Genomic DNA, 26829 nt, shown 5'->3' with positions numbered 1-26829 from the left:
GCGCTGTCACCTAGAGTTTGTTCATCCATTTATGGAGTAAAAGGCTCTAGGATTTTCAGAATGGTAAATGCTCATAGGTAAATGTTTCAGCTTCAAGACAAAAGCTGCATTACCCCCCATAGCAAGAGCACCATTGATTATTGGGTGTTTCTAAGTCAGTCATTCAGTCGTCTTCCTGCCCCCTGCCTTTTAAAGTCTTAGACGGCATCTTCCTGTATAAGGTTTTTTGTTTGTTTGTTTGTTGTCTAGATGGAAAATCTGTTGCTACTGTAGCCACTTACATCAGTGAGCTTGGGTGGTCTACACAGGTTATTGCTGCTTCTACACCATTACTTCCTGTCTGGACTTGTGGTTAGTGTTACAGAAGCATTGTCTACTCTTAAACCTCATAGGCCAACCTTTAGCAGCTACAAACCTCCCTTCTGTGGCTTACTCAACTCTCTAGAGACTTGGACTTGACCTGAAAGCCTCTCTCTCTCTCTCTCTCTCTCTCTCTCTCTCTCTCTCTCTCTCTCAAGACTAACTTTTATAGGACCAGAAGGCACCATGCAAGCTTCCAAGGGAGGGAAGTACTACTGAGCTGTGGTGGCTATAAACCACAGCAACCATAGTGGCAGTAACCATTAGCTTCCACTTAACAAGAAAGGAACCATTCCTTCTACTGGAAACCTAGCTAACTACTTGGACCTAGTAAAGTCATGGATCTTGAAGAATTACAACTGTCATTTTTACCGAGCCAGCACTATTTCTAACTACAGGCTAAATATTTATCCTTAGACCCACCGCTAAGTATAGTTTTTGCCCATCATCAAAGAGATGCTTTACATCAGATGGGGACAATTACAGAAAACCACAGATGCCCAAAAGCAGAGAGGAGACCCTGTGGTACCCAGTCACAACTGATACATATACAGCACAATTCCTACAACACCTAAGGCTCAGGGATCACTGTGGAAGAGGGGCTGGAAAAATTGTAAGAGCCAGAGGAACAGGAAGTTTTCTTTAAGATGGTGTCTCCTAGAAATGTCAGAGATGCCACACCCATTAAGTTTCATCAGTGTGGCTGACCAAACAAGACCTGATCAATGCAGACACCAATGGACATGCTAATATGGAAGGGGGGAAGCTTGTGGGGGAGGGGTGTCCAGATTTTAGATGGAGAACAGATTGGGATGCTGAGAATGGAGGAATAGTATTCCACAGGGAAAAGCTGCCCAACTGTTTATCCAATACCAAGTTCTCAACTCTGAGATTATATATATATACAGGTAACATTATAGGGACTGAAACAGTTGTATTTCTGTACTTGGGAGTCTGTGTACATGTGTGTCTGTGTGTCACACTAACAATCATCAAAGAAAAAAAGGAGACCATGAATTTGAGAGAGGACAAGTGATAGGTTGGAGGGTGGAAAGGAAAAGGGGAAATGATGTAATTATATTATAATTAAAAATAGAAATTATTATAAAGAGGCACTTAAACAAGGATATAAACCATATGCATGGCTTTAATGTTTTAACCACAAATGAAATTAAAATCATTTATTTGTAGGTATCAGCAAATGACCACTTTAGACACTTGAAATCATTTACTCAAGGCATTTTTTTATGTACTTATGAAGTTACAGCGTATAATAAAAAGAGTGTGAGAATGCAATATAAAGCCTGTGTCTGGACATTTAAAATAAACATTCCTTAAAAAAGTTATAAGTGTTTTTACAAATAACAATTCAGAAAAAACTGGGAGAAACTAAAACTTTATTATAGACAATTTAACACCAAATGACATGTCACCTAGTATGAAGTTATATATTAAATGTCTGTATCCCATGAGCTAAGACTTAATGCATTTTACATTCAAGTTAAGATAATTCAGCACCGTTTGAGCTTAAAAGCTAACAATATTTGTGCCCAAAATTGGGGTAGAACTTTGGGTAACCGGAAATGAAATTTAAATTGTTGATTTTTAAAAATATTGTATATGTGAATTCACAAATGAAAAGTACATAAAGTGCGTAATTTTATTAATATACTATTAGAAAATTTATTTCTAAAATATTTTCTGATAAGGAGTTCAGTATTTTCATAAAATCTTCCGAGGATTAATGATCAGTGGGGAGAGAATTTTAGTGAACTACGTTTTGTTTAAATTCTGAACATAAGGAATAATGTTCGCATAGGTTTCTAACATTCAAACCTTAAGGAACAGCACACCACTGCTACAAAGAATGCCTAGAAAATAATTAGATGGACACTGTAAGTTAAATTATTGTTTTTATGCGAAATTTGAAGAACAGAACTAGGCAAGATAGGGCATGGTCCTGCTGGAGATGGAGTCTGCAGTCTCAGTATTATGGTACTACATAGAAGGCAAAGGGTAGACTTGACTACGCTGCTTTTCCTTTTCTTTCACAGCCTTTCTTAGTGTAAAAACCAGCTGTATTTTTCCAGTCTTGGGTCATCTTTATGTCATTCTCGTTTCTCATCTTTAAACGTTTACAGTTTGGATAGACTAGCTTGTGGCTGTTATTACTCCGCACCATCTAATTATCAATGACCTCGTTAGTCATTTGGAGAGCTAAGCTGCCCAAGAGTAAAAAAATAGCAAGTGCTAAGTCATTATTTAAAGTCACTTAAAGCTTTAAAGTTGTAGAAAGAAAAAAAATGTTTACAAATAAACAGCTACCTAATTTAAAAAAAAAAACAACAACCAAAAAGCCCAAATTACATTTAAAAGGCAGACATTTCATGGATTTGAAACATTTTAATTATTAGAAATACAGACAAGTATACAATTAATAACTTTTAACTTAATTATTGAAAAATAAAATATGGCCATGGCAAATAGTAGTGTTTAAATTTGAAATTCTATAGACATACTTTTAGCAGTTAAAAATGAAATAAGGTAAGCCCAGTTTTTATACTTACCAAGAGTAGGGACAGTCATTTTATTTTCCAATGTCTAGCAGGTAAATACTTGGCTTATACTGTCCCTCACACAGTGATGAGTGAAGAGATAAAGGTCACATTGAAATTAATACCCTATATATCTTAAAGCCATATTATTAGCCTACTTTTTGTTTTTTAATAGAGTTAAAGAATCTTAGAAAGGCAAGATGTTAAATCTACAGGTGCCAGTCTGGCTCAGTATTAATACTGACAGTAGTTTTTGTTTTCTTTTTAAAAGCACGCATATTAAAATATCTCTATTTTATAATTTTAGAATGATTATAATTTGAAAGGATTGTTCTACGGCCTTAAAACTGAAAAGCCATCTAAGGCAAAGAGGTACATCAAAGAAGCAATTCCATTGATCAGATACCAGCTCATACCAGCTCAGTTAAAATTCTGTCTGTATTCGCTTATGGGTAAGTGTGTGTTCAAGCAGATAAAAATCATGTGTACCGCTCTACCCTCCCCTGGAGACTGCCCATCTCTGCTCCCTCTGGCTGCTCTGCAGCAGTGAGCACAGTATAGTAGTTAGTAACTGTTGCCCTTACAACTCCAAAGGCAGGATCCCAGCTCATTTAGAAAGGTCTACCTGACAGGTTCTGGCACAGGAGATGCACTACTTGGGATTACAGTGCTGGTTAATGAAGGAAAACTTCGGCCGACGTAAGCACCAGGAACTCAAAGGTCTAACTTGATTTCCTTCTGCACCTTCTGAACTTAAGAGTCTCCGAATTCCACTGCTGCGCACAGTTTCACAGTTTGAAGTAAGGTCACAGCGGTCGCGTTGTGGCACGCAGTCCTTGTTTTTGCAGAACGTACCTGCTTCCCTCTTGTTCGCCAGCCTCCCAAGTATGCAATGCTAGGTGCTTCTCTAATTTGGGCTGTATTTGGTAAATACACGAAAACATGTACACCCAATTCCTGGAGGGTTTAGAATGACGGTCCTGTGTTGCACACAGCAGGTCATCTATTATGGATAATTTCTTTTTTTTTTTTCATTCCCTTTCATAGCTGAACATTTCAGAAGTGTAGCAGAATTGAGAAGAATCTGAAAAGGTTTTCCAGTATTTTTTTTTTTTTTGCAGTATTTGAAAGATGGTTGTGAGGTTAGAGATTCGTTGTGTAATTTCTGTGTCAGCAGTGACTTAATTTTGGTTGACAGTAAAATAGGCTGCAGGGCGTATCAGCCCTACATATGTCGTACCTGTCGTCAGGATGTTTGCTGTTGTGAAGACTGCCACAGTAGACATTTCTGTCCACAGAAAAACTAAGTGTAAAGGGGAATATCAACAAATATCAGACAGGAATTTGAAATTACCTAATTCATTCCAAAACAGAAGCTGACTCGGAGTGAAATGAAGCACTTAACAGAAAGAAAATCATCTAGCAATTTTAAAATGTAAACATAATTTTATATAGGGATGTAACTATCTGAATACATATATCGCCATCTCTCTGCTATAGAGTAACATCGCATGACAACAAAGTAATTCCTCAGCACCAAGTGTATTCATTTCCGTTTACACAGTAGGCACATCTTTTTAAAATGAATCTAGTTGAGGCAAATGTAAGCTCTTTGTTGTTTCATTGGTTTCTACACTTTAGAAAATATTCAGTTCAAATTATGGCTCATTCATTAAAATATCATTTTTCTCTTTTACACTATCATTTTGAGAGAAGATAAGAAATTCAGAGTTCTTTGAAAGGGCCAAGTAAGCACCTACAGAATCGAAACACCATCAATCCATAAAACAACATGAATAAGTATTTAAATTTTCCCAAATAATGCTGATTTAAACATGAAAAATCCAGTTATGTGATTTGCTATGAAGGAGTCCAAACAAAACTTCCTTTGTTGTTTTCCGTTTGCCTTTTAAAATATATAAGTCTTTCCTACTTAAGCTAATCTATGTCTTTCATTTTTCCAAACACCAGGTACTGCTTTATCCACTGGGCGTTGGGCTTGCTTTCTAATACCTGGATTAAGAGAACACAATGGGACAAGTTATTAGCAAGGTACTATCATGAATGAGCTCGATGAATAACATTTTAGTCGGCCTTTTCAAAACTTGGTGTAGCAATTTTCCTCTGCCTCAGCAACAGTCCCCTTGTAAAATTACTATTAGAACACGATTTAACAGTGATTTGGAGGGAAAGAATATGTCAATAGCATGAAGTGCATGCCTGATGTCCACAGAGTGGATGTTTAAAAGGAAAAAACAAACAAACAAACAAACAAATCAAACATTTAAACAGGGAAAAGTCAAGCAGGACTTATGCAGCCAACAAGCAGGTGAGCTCATTCTATGAGACAAGAAAGAGTGGCGCAAACACCAGGAGGCATAGTCACGGCTTCTGCACCATCTTGCGTTTTCCTTATCTGCTTGCTTCTGGGTACAGAATGATACATGGGCATCATAATGCAATGGGCAGAGATAAGAACAGAGACCATGAATTAAATATTGTTATGTTGAAATATTGATCGTTGATCATCGTATAAGGAAGAATGCACTTGGGTCCAAATCACAAATTGCCAGTCTCTAAATGGCAATTTGTGTCAGAAGAAAGGCCAGCTCTAGCATTGAAGACGTAGAAAGTGTCAAGCCATCTCGAAAGACTGAGGGAAACCGGCTACTTGAATGAAACGTACCAAATTATTGGGTGGATTTTTCATTCCACCAGAATGGTTTAAAATATCTGACCAGCATGAAAAATAAACAGTACTAAACTAACAGCGACATGTCATTAGAGTTAGGGGGGAAAAAGCCAATAATGACAGCAAGAGGTCACACACACATAGCCATCAGACTGTCCACATAGCTTTAGGTGCGCTGCACTCCCCGCTCAAAAGGCATCAGATTTTTCAGGACCTCCAGAGAGAAGCTGATCGGATCACAGCCTACAAACCCAGCTGGAAGCTCCCTTTGCAAACACTGCCTGAAATTCACTCCTGCCAGTTGCCCACAACTCTGACTCCTACAGGCATGCTCTTCCTTAGCTCTGTTTTTGTCGTGAGCGCTCAAGGCCAAATTCAAGCGCTGTTATAAGTTCACTCTCCAATGTTGGTCTGAGGAAATCTCTCTTTCCTTTGAACTTGCAAGTGAAAGTCAGAATGTAAGAGGTGAGTATGACTGTCCTTGAGGTGAGCAGTTATCCTCTTCTCAGTGTGTATTTCCCACTCATAGGTTAAGGATGGTGTTTATTTTATTAAAAATAATTAACTACCGTTCGCTTTATATTTCCAGCTGACTAGTACTGTTAAAACTCCATCTCAGTAGCATTTACCACTAAGTTGCGGTCGTTGATAACTGATAAATTGAAAATAATCAGTGCTGGGCAGGTGGCCACAGTGGGAACCCCAGTTTCACGGTAATAGACCCAAATTAATGGGCTCAAGTGATTCAAAGAAAACAGCACTCTATGGAAGAGAAGTCAGCATTGCAGGCCTGTTCCGAGTGCGAAGTCAGTAGTTGTACCTGGATATCACCAGACAGAGCAGAGGACCTTCTGATCCTGGTTGTTTACCCTCTGATGCTTTAAATGCCACATCTCTGCTATATCTGTGTCTGAGCCTCTCTCTGTCTACTCAATTCTATATTTCTTGAGAGACAAAGCAATTCTTGTTTGAAGTGTTGAGTGGGAGGCTGTAGATGGCAGGTCTCTCCCTGGCTGTTTGTAGACAGTGTGAACAAGCAATTAGATCCTGGCTGCTTTGGGGTAGGAAAGGATACAAACATTAAAGAAGTATATATAGAATACTGAGGGAGTTGCTACAGTAAGTCTACAAGATAGCTATTCTGCCCATCTTTATATTGCTTCCCGATACCAGGATAGGACCGGAAATATAGTGTCAAGCCAGAGGAAGTAAATCAGTGGAAAATGGGTTAATAATAAATTGATAACATAAAAAAAATCAACTACCTATTAATTTTTAGGATAAATTATTTTAGATAATGGGGCCTCCATCTATGCTGAGACTAACTTCATGATTAATAGACCAATGACCCAACCAGGCTTTCTGTGCTGTGGACATAATTCAGAAAAGTGTGCTTTTTTCAGTATTAGCTGTTTACTGTCATCAACCTGATTTATTTCTAATAACATAGTGCTTGCAAAGTACAGACGGACTCTGTTCCTTTAACAAGGAAAGGGTCCTCTGTGAGGGAAGCATGGCCCCCTTAAGCTGCCAGTATGTCTCCAGTCTAAGTGCAGAGCTGATGCGTGCTCAGTCACTGCAGTGGCCTTCTTAGCACTGGGAAGGAACAACACATGGACCATGAAGCAGGCACAGCGGGAGTGGGGCAAGACAGGGAACAAGCAGGCAAACCTGTACTACTTCGCTTTTCATCGAAGAACTTCTACTTAATACTTACGTACTGAGATCCCTCCTAAGACTCAAAAGCTGGTTTCACACGAGTAAGGGCTTTACAGAAGACACACACACACACACACAAACACACACACACACGTTGCACCCAGTACATGAAAGTGTACCTTGAAGAGTACTTTGTTAATTCTTTGCATCCTTGTCAGGGGGCACTGGGAAAGGAGTGGAAAGCCAATGGCCGTGGCTCACACAAGCCCACGTACACTGCGTAGCGAGCAGTTGGACGAACTGGGCCACTGGACTCTCCATCTAAACACTGCATCCTAGATCCTGTCTTGAAAACCATGCTGGAGCCTGATTAAAGCATTACCGCATCCTCATTCTCGTGTGTTGTAAAAACTAACAGCACGGATCTTACGTTCTCTTTGTTAACAAGGACGTTACGGCAGTAACACGGCTGTCCAACGTCAGGGGACAAAACCTGTCAGCACGTCCCAGCCTTTGAGCTACTATCAAGTAAGGACCTCCTTGGGAGGAAAATTACTTGGCTTGCCAAATAATACTCACGGTGAAATTGTGCAGCCCGAGGCATAGGCATGATGTCCTGTGTAGCGAATGTCACAGCGAACAACATTGTTACTGTAATCTGATTCAGGCACCAGGTAGCTGGGGTTTACACTGACCTGAACAACGGAAATAACACGGTGTGAATGGTTTCATACTCACTCCATACTGTTATTTCCTCCTGTTTCTATACAGAGTCTGTGGTGAAATTGCTAACAAGGGACTCAGCTAAATCAAGGAAAAAAAAAAAGAAGAAGTTAAGGTAAAACAGGTAGTTAAACACACCGGATATGTTACAAATGGAAGCTGTGTAAACTTCCCAAAACTTTTTTTTAAAAAAATCATACCCTGGATTGCTTAAAAATCGTTCTGAAGAGTGTTTAATTACTTTCAAGCACATGGCTATTTAATATTTGAATCCAGAAGAAGGAAGTGTATTGAACTGTAATGGTAAATCCCATGTATTCAAAGCCCCTACCTTTAGGATGTAGTTTCCAGGCTGTACATCTGTAATATCAATCCACTGACAGTCTATGTCTGCTGCGTAGGTATCATAACATCCGGGACTCAACCCCTGAAATCAGCAAAAGTTTGAAAATCATAGTGTGTCGCCACACTGAGTTTTATAGAAATTATGGTATTATTTGTTAATAAAGCCTTCAGTTGGTATCTGCCAGAATTTGTCACAAAAACCATAGCACATCTTACCCAGTCTTAAATCTAGTTATTTAAAAGCTGCAAGTCTCCAATATGAATTAAAGGGCCTTACTTTTGAAGTCACCAGTGGAAGAATAGTCTTAACAAATTAGGCCTCCACCACAATTCAAGAGTAGCACATTAGGAAAGATCTCATTGTAATTTAGTTCCAGTGTCCTAACCATGAAACTCCCTGCAATGACCTTCTTATATTCTGTGTGTCCATGGTATTTTTTCCTGTGGAGCTTTGCAGCATTCATCCACTTCTGCTCCATATTGTGATTTTATTATAGAAACTCCTCAAGAGTAGGTAGAGTCTAGCGGCATCCTTGAATAGCTAATATCGATTCAAAACCATAGATAGATAGATAGATAGATAGATAGATAGATAGATGTTGTGTGTGTGTGTGTGTGTGTGTATACACACACACATATATATGTATACATACCAAAACAATTTTAAACATATAAAATCAGTTCTCACAAATACGTGAGACAGCTGTGCTGCTATCCACATTTTACAGATGTGGAACCTGAGGCATGCTAAGATCAAATAACTGATTCAGGAGCAAACAGCTGGGGAGTAACCAGGTCAGTTTCAAGATGATATAAACAGGGTCCAGGGTACCATTTCTCAACTACCGTGTTCCCTCTCTCAAATAATCAGTGAAAGTTTTGTTGCTTCAGAAGGAAGGGTATATGCCCAAGCTCGGCAGTGCTGCAGCGTTCCACGTGCTAAGACATTCACACCAGCAAGTCAATAGGTGGCTCATAGCTGCCAGGAGAAAAATCGCCAAGAATAAATGCTTTTTGCTTCCATGAGGCTGAAGATATTTCCTTCTATTGGGAGCAACAGGTATCTTCTCATTTCCTTATCTCCTCCTGAGAACTTTTAGCTGTTGTATCTGCATTCCAATAATCCAAAGTTGATTAAAAGGTATGTGTTACAATCGTTTGAACTCAGCATTGTCATTAGAAATTGTCACTCAAGTTTTCTTGGTGCTTAAGGCCACTTTGGTCAGCAAAGAGAGCAAAATATTCTCAGTGTGCTTTGGCAAGGTGGGTTTGCCTGCAGTTAGATTTGGGAAGAGTGAGAAATTTTGCTGTCCACAGCACAAGACAGGAAAACTCAAACTTCCTCTAGTCACATGAGTGAGACCCGTAATTACCTGGATCCCTACATTGATCCACCCTCATTTCTTGTGTTGAGCAGGAAACACAAAAGGAAGAACTTCTGGTCAGGCTGAAATATGCACAAAACCTCACCCAAGTTTTCCCTCTTAGGGGGAGAGGACCAACCTGCGTCATTCTCTGAATAGGAAAACACGTGCTCCAGGTCCTCTCGGGGGTGATCACAGAATGGGGAGGCATTCTCTGCATGGGTACTTGATCACTATGTGGGTGTGCTCCACTTTTCCCTGAAAGATGTGTCCTGCCCTTCCCAACCTATGTTAAATATAACTGTTTCCTTTTCTAGCCACTTTGATGAGCTAAGCTGGGAGGAAAGAAAGAAGTATGGTCACCACATGTGGGTCACTAAGACACTTCCGGCCACAGTCCTTCAATCTGCTCCCCGAGACGGCAGCTGCTGGTGTCTCTGTGCCCTGGGTTACATACATTCAGGAGCTACTTGCCAAGAGCTGGGCTGGAGTAAAATTATAGTGTCCTTTTACAGATGAGGGTTTTGGATGGAAATACTGACATAGCTTTTAACTGGCACACATTTTCCAAGTCTAAGACATACAATAGTGCTTAACTCAGCACTATTAAAAGCAAATTCACACAAAGGACATCTGACATTAATTATACTGCAGGTTTAAAATATACACATGTGGAGTAAGAACTGTGTCTTTCCGTTCTCATTGGAGTTATTAACAGTGATGCTGTTTAAAGTACTTTTAAGAAACTGGCTTCAACTCCTTGCTGTAACTTTAGACACAATCCCATATGAAGCATGAAGGTGGCAAAGACAATGGTTTCCCGGTCGAGAAAAACAGATGTACATTGCCAACACATTTTTATAACCAGTTAAAGAACAAGGAATGAAGAGAGATGTTGTGAGTCCTTCATGCATATTGAGAAAATGAACTCCTTTTCGCTGTGTCCTGTAGCAAGGATCCGAACCGACCTTCTGTGACTGCCAGCAGCGGTTACACCTACAGCTGGAAACACTTGATAAGCAATTTGCCCCACCCAGCCATGTGCTTTTTCCCAGTGACTTTCCATGTTGAGAAGGTAGGCTCAAAAATGAAACCAAGTGTTTAAAACAGAAGGGTGGGGAGCAAGAAGACAGCAGGTTATTTGCTTCGATTTTCTCTGGATGTCTGTGGGCTCCTGACGCCAGCGTCTTAGCCTACCTGTGTGTGTGCGGTGCAAGCAAAACGCCTGTGGTAGCCATAGTCACAGGATGTGTCCTCCAGACAGAAGCTTGCTTTGTGGCCTTCAGCCACCCTCCTCTGTGTGTTGGCGTCAAGCAGGTCGTAGTGGCTGAATTCATCCATGCTGTGGTAATGTCTAATGTTGCACACAAGAAAGACACAGCAATCAGCGGCGTAGAGAAATCAAGGAGGACAGTGAGTGACTTCCTTCCCTTGGAAATTAAATGGGGGTGCGCTCACAACTCAAACACACCAACTTTATCTTCTTGGTTTTTAATTTTTTAAGATTTATTTATTTTATGCGTGTGAATGTTTTATGTACAAGTTTTATGTGTTCTATGCATGTGCTTGGGACCAAAGGAAGTCAGGAGAGGGCTTTGAATCCCTTAGAAATGGAGATATGAACAGTTATGAGGTGCCCAGTGGGTACTGGGAATCGAACCCAGGTCATCTGCAAGACTATCAAGTGCTCCTAAGACTGAGCCATCTCTCCAGACCAATTTTTTTTTCCTCTTGAAACAGTGTTTCCCGGTGTATATCTGGCTATCCCAGAACTTACCTATAGCCATCCTGGCTTGGAACTCAGAGATCTGCCTGCCTTTGCCACCCAAGTGCTGGAACTAAAGGCATGTGCCATAATGCTTAGCTCCCAAGTTTATCTTGAAGAGATAGTCATGCTAGATATTTTTTTTTAAGGACACTGCAAGTTTTCAACTTTACTACTTGGTAAAGATAGGGTGTCCTTCATATAGGGTTTTATCTTTGAACATCAAGTATAGACAATCCATTATCTGTGCTTGCAACCTGTGGAGTTTCTGGTGTGTTTCTCTGGCTTCCACTACTGATGTTGGTGATATGATGATGATTTCAAACAAGAACTTTTCTATGGAGGGCTTGCTATGAGATTCTAAAAACTAGGGTTGCAGCATCCTTAAAACCTCTTTGGCTCTGCAAGGGGAAAAAAAAAGAACAGCATGTTTTCCTAACACTGTTGTTTAAATAGCACAAACTTTTATTGTTAAATAAAACGTTTCTATTTTAACATGTATAAATTATGTGGCTAAAGTCCACTTTTCTCTATTAATGTCTTAGTTCCTCCTCTTTTCACATGGGGGAGGGGCCACAATGGGAGAGGGTTTGGGTGTCTGTGAGTAGGAGACTGCACATCAGGATTTCCTGGCACTGAATATTTGAGCACATTACCTGGGCAATTGATGGCACAACTACATACAACTGAAAACTTAAAGCCTTTACATTTAGAAAGGGTAGGGCAACCACTCTGAGGCTGACAGGGGCCTTTCAAAAGATTGGAAGTAGATTGGGTCCGAAGTCCATCTTTCATTGAGAATGGTCTCTGAACCCTTTAGGCGAAAGATGCTGTGCTTTTATTAAACGCCTTTTAAGGATAGCCAACCGAAGATGATCTTCTCTATATCACACACTTTCACAACACAGGAGTAAATCTCTAGCTTTAGGTAAGGCATGAATAAGTCATCTGAAAGATGAAAGAGCATCCCAGAAGGACTGAGAGGCCGGTCCACTTACTGGTGGCAGCTGTGCCACTCCCAGGAATAACGAGGGCGGCTTGGTAAGAAGTCAGACGTCCCTTGGTTTTTCACTCGTTGGGGAAATCGTAGCAGTACCCTGTGATCGTAATCTCTGACATCCGCCCTGTATGCTGAGCTGGGAGTTTAGAAAAGAAACATTAGATCCTGCGAATACGAATGAAGAACAGCTCGGTAATGGAATCCCTGCGGTAATGGAATCCCCGCTTCCCCAACTAGCCTCTCAAGGAGCCGCTCTTGAGCTCCTCTCCAGTCCTGGAAGATGAGAAGCATGCTGACTATCTGCTGAACGGGGGAATGAACGACAACAGTAAAAGCCCACAGAGCTTGAAATTAAGATCACATGCCAAAAGGACCCAGAGGTATCTATTAATAACTTGATATATCGAAGATACGTAGTGGAGAAATACTCTTAAGATTAGACACCTGGCTTTAGATAGATAACTTTATACTTCACTGCTCTAGAACTGAGGCCGCTTCTTAGTATCTTGCGGCGTTCAGTCGTGTGGATCAAGCAAGACTCGGGGATGTAAATGAGCTTGAATTTCTTCCCTTAGCCCGACTGTTGTAGAAAAGCCAACGTGGAATAAAGGTTCATATAACCACCTCTGGGACGCTACTATCTCTTTTGCAGGTCTGTGTTGGAAGACCTTTAGGGACCCGTTTTCCTTAACATACCACCAGAACCACGAAACGCATCGTGCGCCCTCTGCTGGTGGCCAGGAGCAAAATCGGAGAACTCTTAAATCCAGAAGAGCTATTTTATTTTAGGACTGACGGAAAGCAAAACTCTTGCTCATGGTCTTATACCAAAACAACGCAGTTAATCACGGCTTGAAAGAAATGTGGCATGTGCTCTTTCCCCGTGGGAAGCGCCACCGTGGCGAATACACCCCTAGACCATTAGAGAATAACGACAAGTGCTTTCTTTACAAGCACCACCCCCCACCTTGCTGTGGGTTGTTGAACTTTTCGTCTTATATAAAGTTATCGGAAATAGTTGGCGCGAATGCCTAAGAGGAATCTTGGGAAAGAACCTGAGACCAAGTCTCCAGAATAAGGGTTTTCTCCCCCCCCCCCAACCCCCATTTGCTTGTCCCACTGAGGCGGTACCCATTAAAAAAAAATTCCAAATGTACTCTCCATCCAAGTCAGCATGCCCAGGAGGTCACGTCCCACTTTCCAGCCCTTGCCCCAGTTCCTAGCCCTTGTCTGCTTGGAATAGCAGTTAGAATTAGGTCCCGGGGTGATCCCACGATCCAAACGGGGAGCCTGGCTGTGGAGATCCATACCTGGCCAGGCAGTTTTCCTCCGCGGCGCATCGCAGGTTGTACATGGACATCTTCTGCACGTACGTGGATGCCTGGATGTAATAGGGGTCCGGCACCAGGTCCGGGAGACCTAAAGATAACACAAGCCGATGACCTCTGACTCCCAGTGCCAGCCTTGTCACCCTGTGCCTAGCGGGTCTGCGAGGTGGGGACGAGGGTGTGGAAGAACAGGGGACGCCAGGGCTAGGGAGGAAAAGGGGGGAAAGGAGCCGCCCGGAGCCAGGAGCGCGGTTTCCCTCAGATTCCAGAGCTGGCGGGACGGGCTGGAGGGAGGGGGGAGTAGGGGGGTCGAGTCTGCGGGACCGGAGCCCGCTGCCGCGCCCAGGCCGCCACGTCTAGACAGCGCCGACCCGCAGCCAGGGTGCCCGGTTGCCCCCGTCGTGGCCCCGGGTGGGGTGGGGGGGAGGGGGATGCTCACCGTACTGGAAGTAGCCGGTGCCGTACCCGGGTCGGTACCTGCTCCCGGGCCGGGGCCTCTCGTACGTGTCATAGTAGTTGTAGTAGGGGTTGTCGTCGGAGTACTTGTAGGGGTTGTAGGGGTCGTCGCCCACCATGCGGTCGACGTGGCTGGGCGGCCTCAGATTGCTGGGCTGCGCGGGCTGCGCGGGCTGCGCGGGCTGCGGCGACGCCGTCCGGTTCGCCGCGCGCCGCGGGGCTCCGTCACGAGCCCCCGACGGCGACGACGAGGCAGCCTGGAGCCAGCGGCGGGCGACCCCCGACGGGCCGGAGGTCCGGGAGCGCCCGGGGCCGGTGCGGTTGTCGCGCAGCAGCAGGATGGGTGTGCGCGGCTGCGCGGCGGCGGCGGCGGCGGCGTCGCCGTCCGGTCTCGGGGCCGCGGCCCCCGCCTCCCGGCGCCGCTGCGGCTGGTACTGCGCCCCCAGGCTCAGCAGGCTGAACACCTGCCCGTTGTTCTCCCACTGGATGGTCTGGCGCCAGGGGCCCGGGGCGGCGGCGGGCGGCTCGCGCGGGGCCTGCGGGGCGCAGCGGAGGAGGGGGCAGAGCTGCAGCGGCCCCAGGAGGAGCACGGTCCAGGCGAAGCGCATGGCTCTCCCGGCTCGCCCCTTCTTCTCCAGGACGGCGGCGTAGCTCGGAGGAAATGAAGACGGGGGCTCAGATCCCGAGAAGGAGGGAGGCTCCTTGGAGCAGGGAGGAGGGCGAGGTGCGGGAACGGGTCTCGGGGAATCGTGCCAAGGGCGGGTAGCAGACCCTGCCCCCCCAGCCCGCTCGGTCGTCGGACGTGGCACCGTCCGTCCTTCTTCTCCCCTTTCCCAGTCCTGGAAGGCGACGGGGGAGCGGCGCACCGCGGTCCAGGAGAGCGCACAGTGTCTGGAGTAAAAGAAGGGGGAGAGGTTTTAAACTTTCTGACAAGTTTGCAGTTACACAAGCCGTCCTGGCCCCGCTGCCCCTCCGCTATTTGTTCACGTAATGCGATTGGAAACGTGCAAGGCGGACAGCTCCACCACTCTGCCCCTCCCTTCCCTCCCCGCCCCCCACCCCTCCTCCCCAGACACGTTGCACAGGGAGAGTTAAGGGGAAAGAACAAAACGGAACACACATCCTGAGACACACTCGACTTAATCTGGGCCGAACATGCAGGAATTTCAAAAGACTCAGACAGACGGAGGCAGCCAGGCCGTGGGCCTAAGCCAAAATATGCACGAAGAAAAATGCTATTAGGTCACCAGTCCTGGAGAGGCGGGAAGTCAGGAGGTGGGGAGAGCAGTGGGGGCCAGAGCTGGTGGGTTGGGATGGGGGAGGCTGTGACTAACGCTTATCCTTAAAGGAGTTAACCAGACAAATTTCCCAACGCACACTCACCCCGATTTTATGGGAAGCGCCCTCAGCAAATAAACCTCAGGATATCAAATTTTGTTTTTCTGGCTGTAGGTAATATAAGAAATGGGTTACAAATCTGTTTCCTACAGTGAGTATTTTAATAACCAAAGTGAAAAATTAACAGGAAACAAAGCTTGCTACGTTTAAACAGCGAATAAACCCGACTCCCTTTTTGTCTTTAAAAAAAAAAGTCCAATTTGTACTTTAAACTGCAGAGAAGAATTCTTTCATCCCCTCTGTGTACCAGAGAGATAGAAGAAGGGAGAGTGTTCAGAGGCACCTTCAAGTAGCTCTTTTTCTCTGACATCTTGCTCTTTCTCTTCTGGTGTCTAATAAGGAGCTTTGACTTCACATTCTAAAATCAAATTGCCCATATTAAAGGTTGAAATTCAACAAAGCATTCAGCAGATTTTAATTCAGCTTCCAATCTAAACAAAGGTGTTGCAAGAGAAACAGCCTTTGAGTTCAGAGTTGAGTCCCAGGAAGGCAGTGGGTGTGGCCGGGAGAAGGAGTAGGCAGATCATCTGCAACTGGAGAGAGATGCTTCAACGAGCAGCTCTTCACATTCCACTCTGGGTATGGGAAGTTCTGGACCGAAGTCAAAGAAAAAATTGCTACTAAGTGGCCCGATTTAAACCACTAGGCAAAACCAGATTTTAGTATCAATTTTAATCACCCCATCTTGAGGTGTTGTCTACATACACTTCAATTCTAACCTCTTCATCTCTGTCTTCCCATAACCGATTACCCCAAGAGGTAGTGTGGTGGACAGCTGCTGCTTTGACCGCTTCGTATCCATTTCCCCTTTCTGTACCTTGGAATACTCTGCTCCGAGCCTCGGCAGCCCCAGTAGTGTGGTTGGACTGACAGGGCATTCATGGGACCTCTTCACTTCAAGAACTGGTCATGAGACCTGGGTGTGTCCTAATGAGACTATCTTCCTAGAATCTGAATGTCATGGTAGTCATGTAGCCAAAATATTCCTCTTCCCACTGCTAGAAAAAGAGACAGGTCTCAGCCCTTGGTCTTTTCCTTCAGATTTTCCAGTGCATTCTTTCCTGGATTAACAGAGTCAGGTTCTGTCTCCTGCCACAGAAGAATCTTTATTGACATAGAGGAGGATGGGGCTGCTTCCTTCATGACACAATTAAACCACATGACACAGTCAAGTTAGATGGAGCCTGTACCTTCCTCAACACAGAATTTTGCCCACATGTGGCAAATCTATTGCTTTAATAATGAAAATAAACTTTTAAGTACAAATTCACTCATGGCAAGTCAACAGTGAATTCTTTTCAGAATAAAGCCATGTCCAAGATAACACGAGTTGCTATTTTACTGCCTTGCTGCAAGGCTTATAATTAACCACTTGGTTTCTCTAGACATGGTAAGAGAGATAGAGTTAAAGAAGAAAGAAAAAAAATAAAACAGGTGTATATAATTTAGATGGACAGATGAAATTATAAGGAGAAACAGGAAGAGACTGATTATAATTATCTCTCATCTGAAAAAGGCTCTGCATCTGCCCATGAACAGTTCATCTCCAGAAGAGAAAGGCCAGTACAGTTATTACTCCAGCACAGGTTTCTGAGGGAATAGCTTTGCTCAGTACAAGAACAAAGTGGCTCCTATGGGGAGGATAGAAAGTTTGTCCTGAATCTCAGTTAACTTGCCTTTGTGTCCAGTTCTGGTACTTGGGGAAGGAGGGAAGGGAAAAAGTGAAGGAGGTGGATAAGGGAATCAGGAGAGGGAGGCGGATACATCTCTATATGTATTTTATTTTCCCTGGTTCTTAGTTCTTGTTAAGGTTTAACAATTAACCCAAATCATTTTCAAATTATTTTTCCAGTTTCAAAATCTCCAATTTTTGAGTTTATTTTATATCCAGTTTATTTTATTTTCAATTCATTCATTACAATGTTTCATTATGACCGTTATCATTGAATAAATAATTCCTCGAGTTAGACTTCAAAGTATTGGGTACGTTTTGTGTCTGTATAAAGTGGAGTCTATAGAAACCGACTTTCACTTTTTAAGTGCTTTCCGTCAGTGAAGTCAGTGAAATTCAATTATACATTTATTTGTCTTATAGCATCTCAAAATCACATTTCTACTTTGCAGGGCAGGTGATTTGTACAAACGATCACTAAACCTTTAGAGTGGGTGAGGGCGGTCATTATCTCCCAGTTTGCTTCTGATTTAGAGCTGTTTCATGAAGAACAGAAATAACTGGTCAGAGCAGTAACAATGTGCGTTGTTTATTTTCTTTATCAAACATATATGCACATATACACACACATCAGGGGTGGGGAATGTGTAACCCATTGGCACATACTCTAAATGCCATAAAAGAAAAATAATTTTCGTTTTCTTCCTCTTTCATTTCCTCCAAATTTTCTTGCTTAAGACTTAGCTAGTTGGGAGAAACAGAAAGAAAAACATGTGGCCGCCACATGGAGGACACTAGAAAGTGCCATCCCGGGGTGAGACCAGCTAGCCATGCACTGTGCTCTTTTCTCGGTGGCAAAAACACAGTTTTCAAAATTAGACCTGTTTCTTCCCACTCACCACTGAGGTTAATAAAAATAGTACTAGTAACGGTTGTTACGAGGACAGTCACTGTAGCTGCTTCAAAACGCCTCCACTTCTTTCGATTGTTAAGATGCTCAGCTGATTCCAATTTGAGCCTAGCTTTTTGTGGACAGACCAATGGTATATACCATAAAAGAGAGAATCATCCAAATTCTTCTTTTTTTCTTTTTTTAGTGAAGTTCTATTTCTACCAAGAAATGCAAATTAGTCCTTCCCTGTTCTCACACAAGTTTCGTGCACTTTCACACTTTTGGCTCTCAGAGCAGCGCCATGGCAGTCGGCAAGGACAAGCACCTGGTGAAAGGCAGCAAGAAGGGAGCTAAGAGGAAAGGAGTTGATCTACTTCCCGGGAAAGTTTGGTATGCTATAAAAAGCTCCCACTACGTTCAATATTAGAAACATTGGAAAAACACTGGTCACAGGGACTCCAGGAATCAAAATTGCATCTGATGCCCTGAAGGGTCATGTGTTGGAGGTGAACTTTGTTGGAGGTGACCTAAGGAATGATGAGAGTTGCAATTAGAAGATTCAGGCTAGTTACTGAGGATGTTCAGGGCAAAAACTGTCTGACAAACTTCCATGACATGGCTCTTACCCAGGACTACATGTGTTCCATGGTCAAAAGTGGCAGAGACCAGACCATGATTCAAGCTGATGTTGGTGTCAAGACAACCAACAGTTTTTTGCTTTGTTCTGGCTTGGTTTCACTAAGATAGATAGATAGATAGATAGATAGATAGATAGATAGATAGATAGATAGATAGATAAAAACAACAAGAAGATATACACCCTGTGTGCAGCATCAGAGGTCCTCCAGATCTAGGAGAAGATAATGGAATCACAACGTGAGAAGTGCAGACAAATGACTTGAAGCTTTGAGCAGCCCGCAGACAGTGATGGGAAAGACAGAGAGAAAACCTGCCAGTTTACTCTCTTCATGATGCCTTCACTAGAAAAGTAAAGGAAGGAACCCAGGTTTGAATTGAGAAAACTCATGGAACTCCGTGGTGGAGGTGATTTCCTGCAAAACCTACTGGTGATGAGACAGAGAATGAAACTGAATGAGGCGATGAATGTGAACTCAGCCCAAGAATCTCTTTAAAATCCACACGTTTAACAGTGGCAAATAAAAGGCCCTGTTTGTGAAAGAGAAAGAATGAAAAGTTAAAACACAGAGTCTCCAGAATTTGCTGGATAACTGTATATTCACAGGATATGGAATTATTCAGAAAGCTAAAACTGAAAATCAGGACCCCTGGATGATCAGAAACAGAACAGTAACTCTGTAATCAAAGGACTGGAGTGTGCGTATCAGGTCTCTTGCTCGTGGGCTCGGGGAGATGGCTCAGGGTTGGAACACATGCTGCTCTTCAAGAGAACCCAAATTTCCTTGCACCAGTCAGGATGCTCAGAACCACCTGTCACTCCCACTCCGGGGAGTTGACTCTCTCTTCTGGCCTCTGTAGACAAGCATTCACACACACACACACACACACACACACACACACACACAAATGAAAATGGAAAAGTCTGCAGCTCGGGAAGCACACGTGAATCTTGTTCTTCTGTAAAGTTTAAGGCTTGTGTGTGGTGTGTGTCGCCCTGCGGTTTTAGCACATCAAAGGGACTCATGCAAAGAAAGTGGAAAGTTGAAGTGTGAAAAGACAATAGAGAAAGGAAGCAAATATGACATCTAATTTAAGAGGAGCAAGCCGAGAGTGGAAAGAAGGTATTGAATACAGTCTTCAAGGTAATCAGAAAAAGTCACGGAGACGCAGAATCGCAACTTTTTTCAGGTGGAGTAGAAAGAGACCAGTTGAAAGCTCACCGTCTACACTCGTCTCGCTTCACCCTTGCTTTTTGCAACAGACCGCTTCCAGGTAGTCACCCAAATATAAAAAGTAGACAGTTGGTACACATTTGTCTGCATGTCAAGACTGGACTGAAAAAGAAAATAAGTAAACAAACTGGCTAGAAATAGCCCAGAAATAATGAATCTTAAATATAGCTGGTTTGGTTACCCATCCACTTGGGCCACCTAAGGAATGAAAAAGTGGAGTTTAAGTCTGAGGAATAGAAAAATATTTTATTCTGCTGCCTTTGATGGATACCCATATGTGATTAAGTAAAGAACGTTAATCAGTACAGCAAAACAGAAAAAAAAAAAAAAAACGGGAAGAGAGATCTCATGAGAGGAGAATGGACCTTTGAAACAGTGAGTCAACCACAGTAATTTGTTTATATTGACCACAAAAATAAACTGTCAGCCAGTTGGCAAAACCGCTCCTAAGTGATGTCCAAGTAATTTGATTAGGCCAGTTAACAGTCCAGTGACAATGAAAGGGCAATTGTAGGTGCAATTGGAGTGTGTGAGGGTTACGACAGGAGAGGGCATGTGTGAGGGCTGTACCCTGGCATCTTTGCCCCTCAGCTCTGCATACAGTCTTCCTCACTGCTTGTTACCCTGAAAAGTTCTTTATTCTCACATTATCTAGTCATGATCTTCTGCACTGCAGGAGGACCTCCTTGCTTATCCCAGGCACCTCCATCCCTGCTGGTTTCCCCAATAGGCATTTTTTTTCTGCTTTAAATTGATCTGTTGTGCACAGCTCCTCCTTTCAGGCAGGAGGAACACGGTGACTGATTACTGTAGTGGGGAATACCAGGAGCTTGTCATGTACAACGATGCTCTAAGAACGTTTGAAAGTGGTCTGTGTGACTGGCGTGGGGACAGAGCAAGAAGATTTGATGTGGCTGTCAAAGAGAAAACCTGTGTCCTAATTGTGCTTGAGAGTAACCAAGAGGTCTTCCTGGCCTGGCACATTCTGAGCCAAACCCTCAGCTTTGAAGATCTTTCAAAGAAGGCCAATTAGCACTATAACCAGATGATGGTGAGCACGAGCTTCTCTGGCCTTTACCTACTTTTTCTTCTTCATTTCAGTTATTTTCATGAATCATGGTGACCACTTCTAAAAGGTTCAGGGTAAAGCACAAACAAAGCAAAGCTGAGGATCTGGGTCACTATTCTAGGCTAGTTCTGGGAATGAGACTTACCATTTCAACTCACTTTTCAATGCTTTCTATGTACTTTTGGGGATAGTTAATAGCACAAGGGCCTACAACACAATGGTTTATTAGAAACTATTGAATACATTGGTTATAAATTAATTTGAGTGAAAATTTAATTTATACAGACTCAAAGTGATTGTGGCTAACAAAGCTCCGATGCCTGTATCACTGTGCTGGTGGCCTTTTAATAGAGGAAGGAAATAACCATAAAACAAGCAATAATAAGAAAACTTAGCAACTCAATTGTCCACTTAGGAGACTGTACTTATGCTTTCATTAATACCTTATTTCTACTTCTTGCCACTCATGAATGCATTGCCCCATTTTATCCTCATAGCAAGCAGTCTTGTGACTTGCTTATTTATATTTTCATTTTTATGGAGAAGAAACCAAAACTTTAGAGAGATTAAGCAACATGCTTACTAAGTATTGGCAGCACTAACTTCTGAAGCCAGGTCTATGCTGTCATAAGCCACAATATTAAGTCCTACCATGGGGTGTAGAAAGAAGGGAAACAATTGCTTCTTTCATTTTCTTTCTTTTTGTTTAATTGTTGGAAAAAAATAAGCTGCGTGGTTCACTAAAGGCTCGATGGCAGGGAGATTGTGGCCAGGCCAATTAAATGACAAGACTGGCAGGGACTATCACTCCCGCAGGATCGGGATATGCAAATTGGCTGAAAAGTGACTAAGGGTAGAAAGAAGATGGGTGAGGGAGACAGATAGTTCCTGCAATGTGTAACGGTGAGTCCTTGAACAAATTACTTAACTATTCTGAGTCTTGAATGTCTCCACTAAAAATAAAGATAATTAAATGAATCTTGAAAGGTTGTTGCTAGCATGAAATGTTTATAAGTGCATGACAGAGAATCCAGCTCTTATGAGGCGCCGAGCTGAGGGTAATTGGCATCACTGCTTGGCATTAAAATGGTAGAACTTAAATGGAGACAAAGATTCTTTGTGCATAGACAATCGTGTTGAAAGGCATTTTCCATAAGCATGGGGAACGAAGCCATTATTTGTTTTCTTGAATATTTTTATTCTCTGACAATTTTATATATTTTGATTTTGGGTAATTCTCAGCCTCCCTCATTACTCTTTATTACTCCCTCATTACTCCTCTTTCTCCTGCTGAAATCCTTCTTTTCTCCAACAAGTTCAAGGTCCCTCCTACTTTGATGGTGTGTGTGTGTGTGTGTGTGTGTGTGTGTGTGTGTGTGTGTGGCTCTCTCTGTGTATGTGCCTCACTGAGTTTAATTATGGTTGCTTTTATGGGCATGAGTGGAGTTATCTATTGGAACACTGGCAACTTATCATTAGCTATACCGCTAAAGAACCCTAAGCACCCACTTTCTAACCACAGACCCCAGTGAGGGCTGAGGCCTAGTGAGCCCCTTCCTCATGGTTGATGAAACAGCCTTGGCCCAGTCTTGGGAAGGCGTTGTGTAGACAGCCACAGCTGCAGTGGCCATGTGAGCACAATGGCCGTGTCCTGTCCCGAAGACATCATTCACAGCCCTTCTCCCCAACCTCTGGCTCATACATTCTTCTGCCTCCTCCTCTGTGCCTGCTCTGAGATGTGGGGGTGAAAAATAAGTGCCCACTGACAAGTATCGCTATGTCACTTATTCTCATCACTTTGTCTACTTGTGACTCTCTGCATTCACCTCCGTCCACTACAAAACAAAGTTTTCTGAAGGCAGTGAAGACCAGTCTGTTTTGATACCTGATAAAAAGATTAGGGCACAAGTCATGTTATTAATCTATAATCCACATAAAATAAGATGCACAATTTTCAAGGATATGACTTGATGAATTTTAGCAATATGTATGCCAATATATCCTGTGCTACAATCAAGACACTAAATAGTGTCATAAACTCCCACCTGAGCTCACTCAATTCCAACCCACTAAGCCACAGCTCTGATTTTTTTTTTTTTATCCGTATTAGTTTTATCTATTCTGGAACTTTTCGTAAATAGAAATGACACAGCAGACCCCTTTGTGTCTGCTCTTTTGCTCAGGAGTATGTCTGTAAAATTCATCCATCTCACTGTTCTATCTGCAGCCCATTTGTTTTCTTCACAGCAGTTCATGCTATGAAAATTTTATCATTTGATTCTTTCATAATTTGATTTATGGATATAGCTGCTGTGAGTATTCTCCTATAAATTATTCTGTGCATGGACTTTCACATCTTTTGGGATCAGCATTCAGAGACAGAATTGCTATATTTGTAGAGAGTTTACATATTTAACTGTGTCGACCTGTCAAATGTTTTAAGTAGCTCTTTTCATTCCTCCTTAATATCACTCAGGATTCAGTTCCATCCCTTGTATTCCCTTACTAGCATTTTTCATCTATTTAATTATTTTGTGAATGTGGAGGGGGTACAGAAAGGTTACACTGTGTATGCAGAGGTCAGGGAGGAATGTTCAGGGTTTGATTTGAGTTGACCAGGCTCTGTGGCAAGTGCTTTTATGTGTTGAGACACCCCTCCAGCTTCCCTTAGTGTCATTTAATCTGAATTTCCTTAATGATTTTGAGGATTGTCAATGTGCTGTTTTACATGTGCTACATGTTCGTGAAGTAGCTATACAAATTTACTTCATACTAACCGTAAAAATATTCTGTATTCCCACAAACATTCCCATGGGCCAATCTGATCTAGACCATTCCTTAATTTGAGGTTCCCTAGATGGTTATAGGTTTTGTCAGGTGATATCAGGACAGTACCATATGTGTGCAGATGAATTTCTAGTCCCTGTACTCTGTTTACAAATACGTTTACCTCTTCTTTTACCGAAACCGTACTGCCCTGATTACTGCATCTTACTCTATGTCTTGAAATCATGTAGTGAAAATATTCCAACTTTATTTCTTTTCCAGTACTGTTCTGTTTTAGGTCGTCCTTATTTACACACACACACACACACACACACAAAGGGAGAGAGAGAGAGAGAAAGAGAGAGAGAGAATCTGATGATATATGTTTTTAAAAAGCAACAAGAATTCTGACTGAGACTGACTTGAATCTGAAAAAAATTGGAAAAACTGTATTTGAGCAATATAAATACATTAATCCACAAGCACGGCATATTATTTTATTTACTCCCGTCTTCTTAAACTTCTTTGTCATTTTGTGAGTACTTAAAATAAAATGCTTACATTTTTCAAACTAGTATTATTCCTGAGTATTTTATATGTGCAAAAGCTGTTGACTTAGTTACTCTTAGGTTGTTGTGATACTTACATCATGACCATAGCCAGCCTGAGGAGGAAAGAGTTCATTTGCTTTACATATTCACAGTCCATCCCTGGGAAAAGACAATGCAGGAACCCAAAGCAGGAACCTGGAGGCAGGAACTAAAGAGGCCAGGAGGGAATGCTGCTTACTGGCTTTCTCCCCATGACTCGCTCTCCTTCCCAGAGGTGGCACAGCCACAGCAGACTAAGCCCTCTCACATCAAGCATTAATTAATAAAATACCTACAGAGTTGACTACAGGTCAATTTGATAGAGTCATTTTCTCAGCTGAGGTTCCCTGTTCTCAGATGACTATAGCTTATGTACTATGTTGACAAAAACATAACCATTCCCTAAAGTTGAGCCCTTGTCAATTTGACACACGAATATAACACTAGTAAACCATAACCTTTCCTTTTTGTTTATTCCCAATATTTCATGTTTCTATTATAACAAAGCATAATGTAACTTTATTTTTTAATTAAAATTTTATTTTTTAATATTACTTACAGTTTAATTAACTTTGTATCCCAGCTGTATCCTGCTCCCTCATTCCCTCCCAATCTCACCCTCCCTCCCTCATCTTCTCCCTACCCCTTTCCAAGTCCACTGATAGGTGAGGATCTCCTCCCCTTTCATCTGACCCTGGTTTATCAGGTATCTTCTGGACTGGATGCAAAGTCCTCCTCTGTGGCCTAGGAAGGCTGCTCCTCCCTCAGGTGGGGGGTTAAAGAGTTCCAACTGAGTTCCTGTCAGAAATGGTCCCTGTTCCCCTTACTAGGAAACCCACTTGGATACTGAGCTTCCATGGGCTACATCCAAGCAGGGGTTCTAGGTTAAATCCATACAAGGTCCTTGGTTAGAGATACAGTCTCACAAAAGACCCCTGTGCCCAGATATATTTGATCCTTGTGGAGCTCCTGTCTTCTCCAGGTCATGTCATACTAACTCCCCCTTCTTTAATATGATTCCCTGCATTCTGCCGAAGGTTTGGTTATGAGTCTCAGTATCTGCTTTGATACACTGCTAGGTAGAGACTTTCAGAGGCCCTCTGCGGTAGGCTCCTGTCCTTTCACTTGTTTTCTCCTACACCCAATGTCCACCCCATTTGTCTTTCTAAGTGAGGACTGATCATCTTACCCAGGCTCCTCTTTCTTGTTTATCTTCTTTAGGTGTACAGATTTCAGTATGTTTATCCTATCTTATAGGTCTAGTACCCACTTACAAGTGAGTATATATCATGTGTGTATTTCTCCTTCTGGGATATCTCACTCAGAATGATCTTTTCTAGATCCCACCATTTGCCTGCAAATTTCATGATTTCCTTGTTTTTAATTGCTGAGTAGTATTCCATTGTGTAAGAGTACCACAATTTCTGTATCCATTCCTCTGTTGATGGACATCTGGGTTGCTTCCAGGTTCTGGCTATTATGAATAAAGCTGCTACAAACATGGTTGAGCAAATGGCCTTGTTGTGTACTTGAGCATCTTTTGGATATTTGCCTAGGAGCGGTATAGCTGGATCTTGAGGAAGCACTATTCCTAATTGTCTGAGAAACCACCAGGTTGATTTCCAAAGTGGTTGTACAAGTTTACATTCCCACCAGCAATGGAGGAGGGTTACCCTTTCTCCACATCCTCTCCAGCATGTGTTGTTACTTGAGTTTTTTTTTTTTTTATCTTAGCCATTCTGATGGGTGTAAGGTGAAATCTCACGGTTGTTTTGATTTGCATCTCTCTGATGGCTAAGGATGTTGAACATCTCTTTAAGTGTTTTCTGCCATTCTATATTCTTCTACAGAGAATTCTCTGTTTAGCTCCGTACCCCTTTTTTTAATTGGATTACTTGATTTATTGCTTTTTAACTTCTTTAGTTCTTTATATATTCTGGATATCAGTCCTCTATATAATGTAACTTTAAATGTTACAATTCTTTAAAAAAAATTCCAACACTTAAAAAGTTTAGTCTTTCGAAAGTATCCAGTATCTCATTAGAAGTCCAAAGATCTTTAACTGTGGGGTCCTGTAAAATCAACAACTGAAATACTTTCTTATTCAAAAGAAGAAGTGAAGGAGGAGGAGGAAGGGGAGAAGGAGAAGGAACTAGGCCTCAGTTGCAATCAAATCAGAAAGCAAAACAAAGCTCTGACAGTGTCAACAATTCAGTTTTCAATGTCTTGTACACTCATTAATGATCTTCTGTGTTCTGACAGATGTGACCAGTTTGACAGAGCACTTCTCTGGCTCTGCCATCTGCAATACACAGAACTTGTTT

General features: G+C 42.4%; 1 protein-coding gene and 1 long non-coding RNA gene across 3 annotated transcripts in view; one reads left to right on the top strand and one right to left on the bottom strand.

Annotated features, from left to right (window-relative positions):
• Positions 1-1476: 1476 nt before the first annotated feature.
• Lox (lysyl oxidase) lies at positions 1477-15244 on the bottom strand. 2 transcript variants are annotated; one of them, XM_060377278.1, is made up of 7 exons: positions 14231-15244; positions 13774-13882; positions 12462-12599; positions 10896-11052; positions 8321-8416; positions 7846-7961; positions 1477-4928 (listed from the first exon to the last, which is right to left on the bottom strand). In XM_060377278.1, the coding sequence occupies exons 1-7, from the start codon at positions 14853-14855 to the stop codon at positions 4922-4924; spliced, it is 1248 nt and encodes a 415-aa protein (XP_060233261.1). In that variant the 5' UTR covers positions 14856-15244; the 3' UTR covers positions 1477-4921. The 2 variants fall into 2 exon arrangements, with proteins under 2 accessions (XP_060233261.1, XP_021514297.1); XM_021658622.2 differs by lacking the exon at positions 1477-4928 and having other exon boundaries at positions 7842-7961.
• The window catches only part of LOC132652313 (uncharacterized), a 46486-nt gene continuing 33474 nt past the window's right edge, over positions 13818-26829 (top strand). Inside the window, exon 1 of the long non-coding RNA XR_009589812.1 lies at positions 13818-13957. This is a non-coding gene — a long non-coding RNA (uncharacterized LOC132652313). The remainder of the gene's footprint in view (positions 13958-26829) is intronic.

This window comes from Meriones unguiculatus, chromosome 2, assembly GCF_030254825.1.
Source record: "Meriones unguiculatus strain TT.TT164.6M chromosome 2, Bangor_MerUng_6.1, whole genome shotgun sequence".
Lineage (NCBI taxonomy): Eukaryota > Metazoa > Chordata > Mammalia > Rodentia > Muridae > Meriones > Meriones unguiculatus.
The sequence above is the reverse complement of the archived record's forward strand: the minus strand, read 5'-3'. Positions and strand labels throughout refer to the sequence as shown.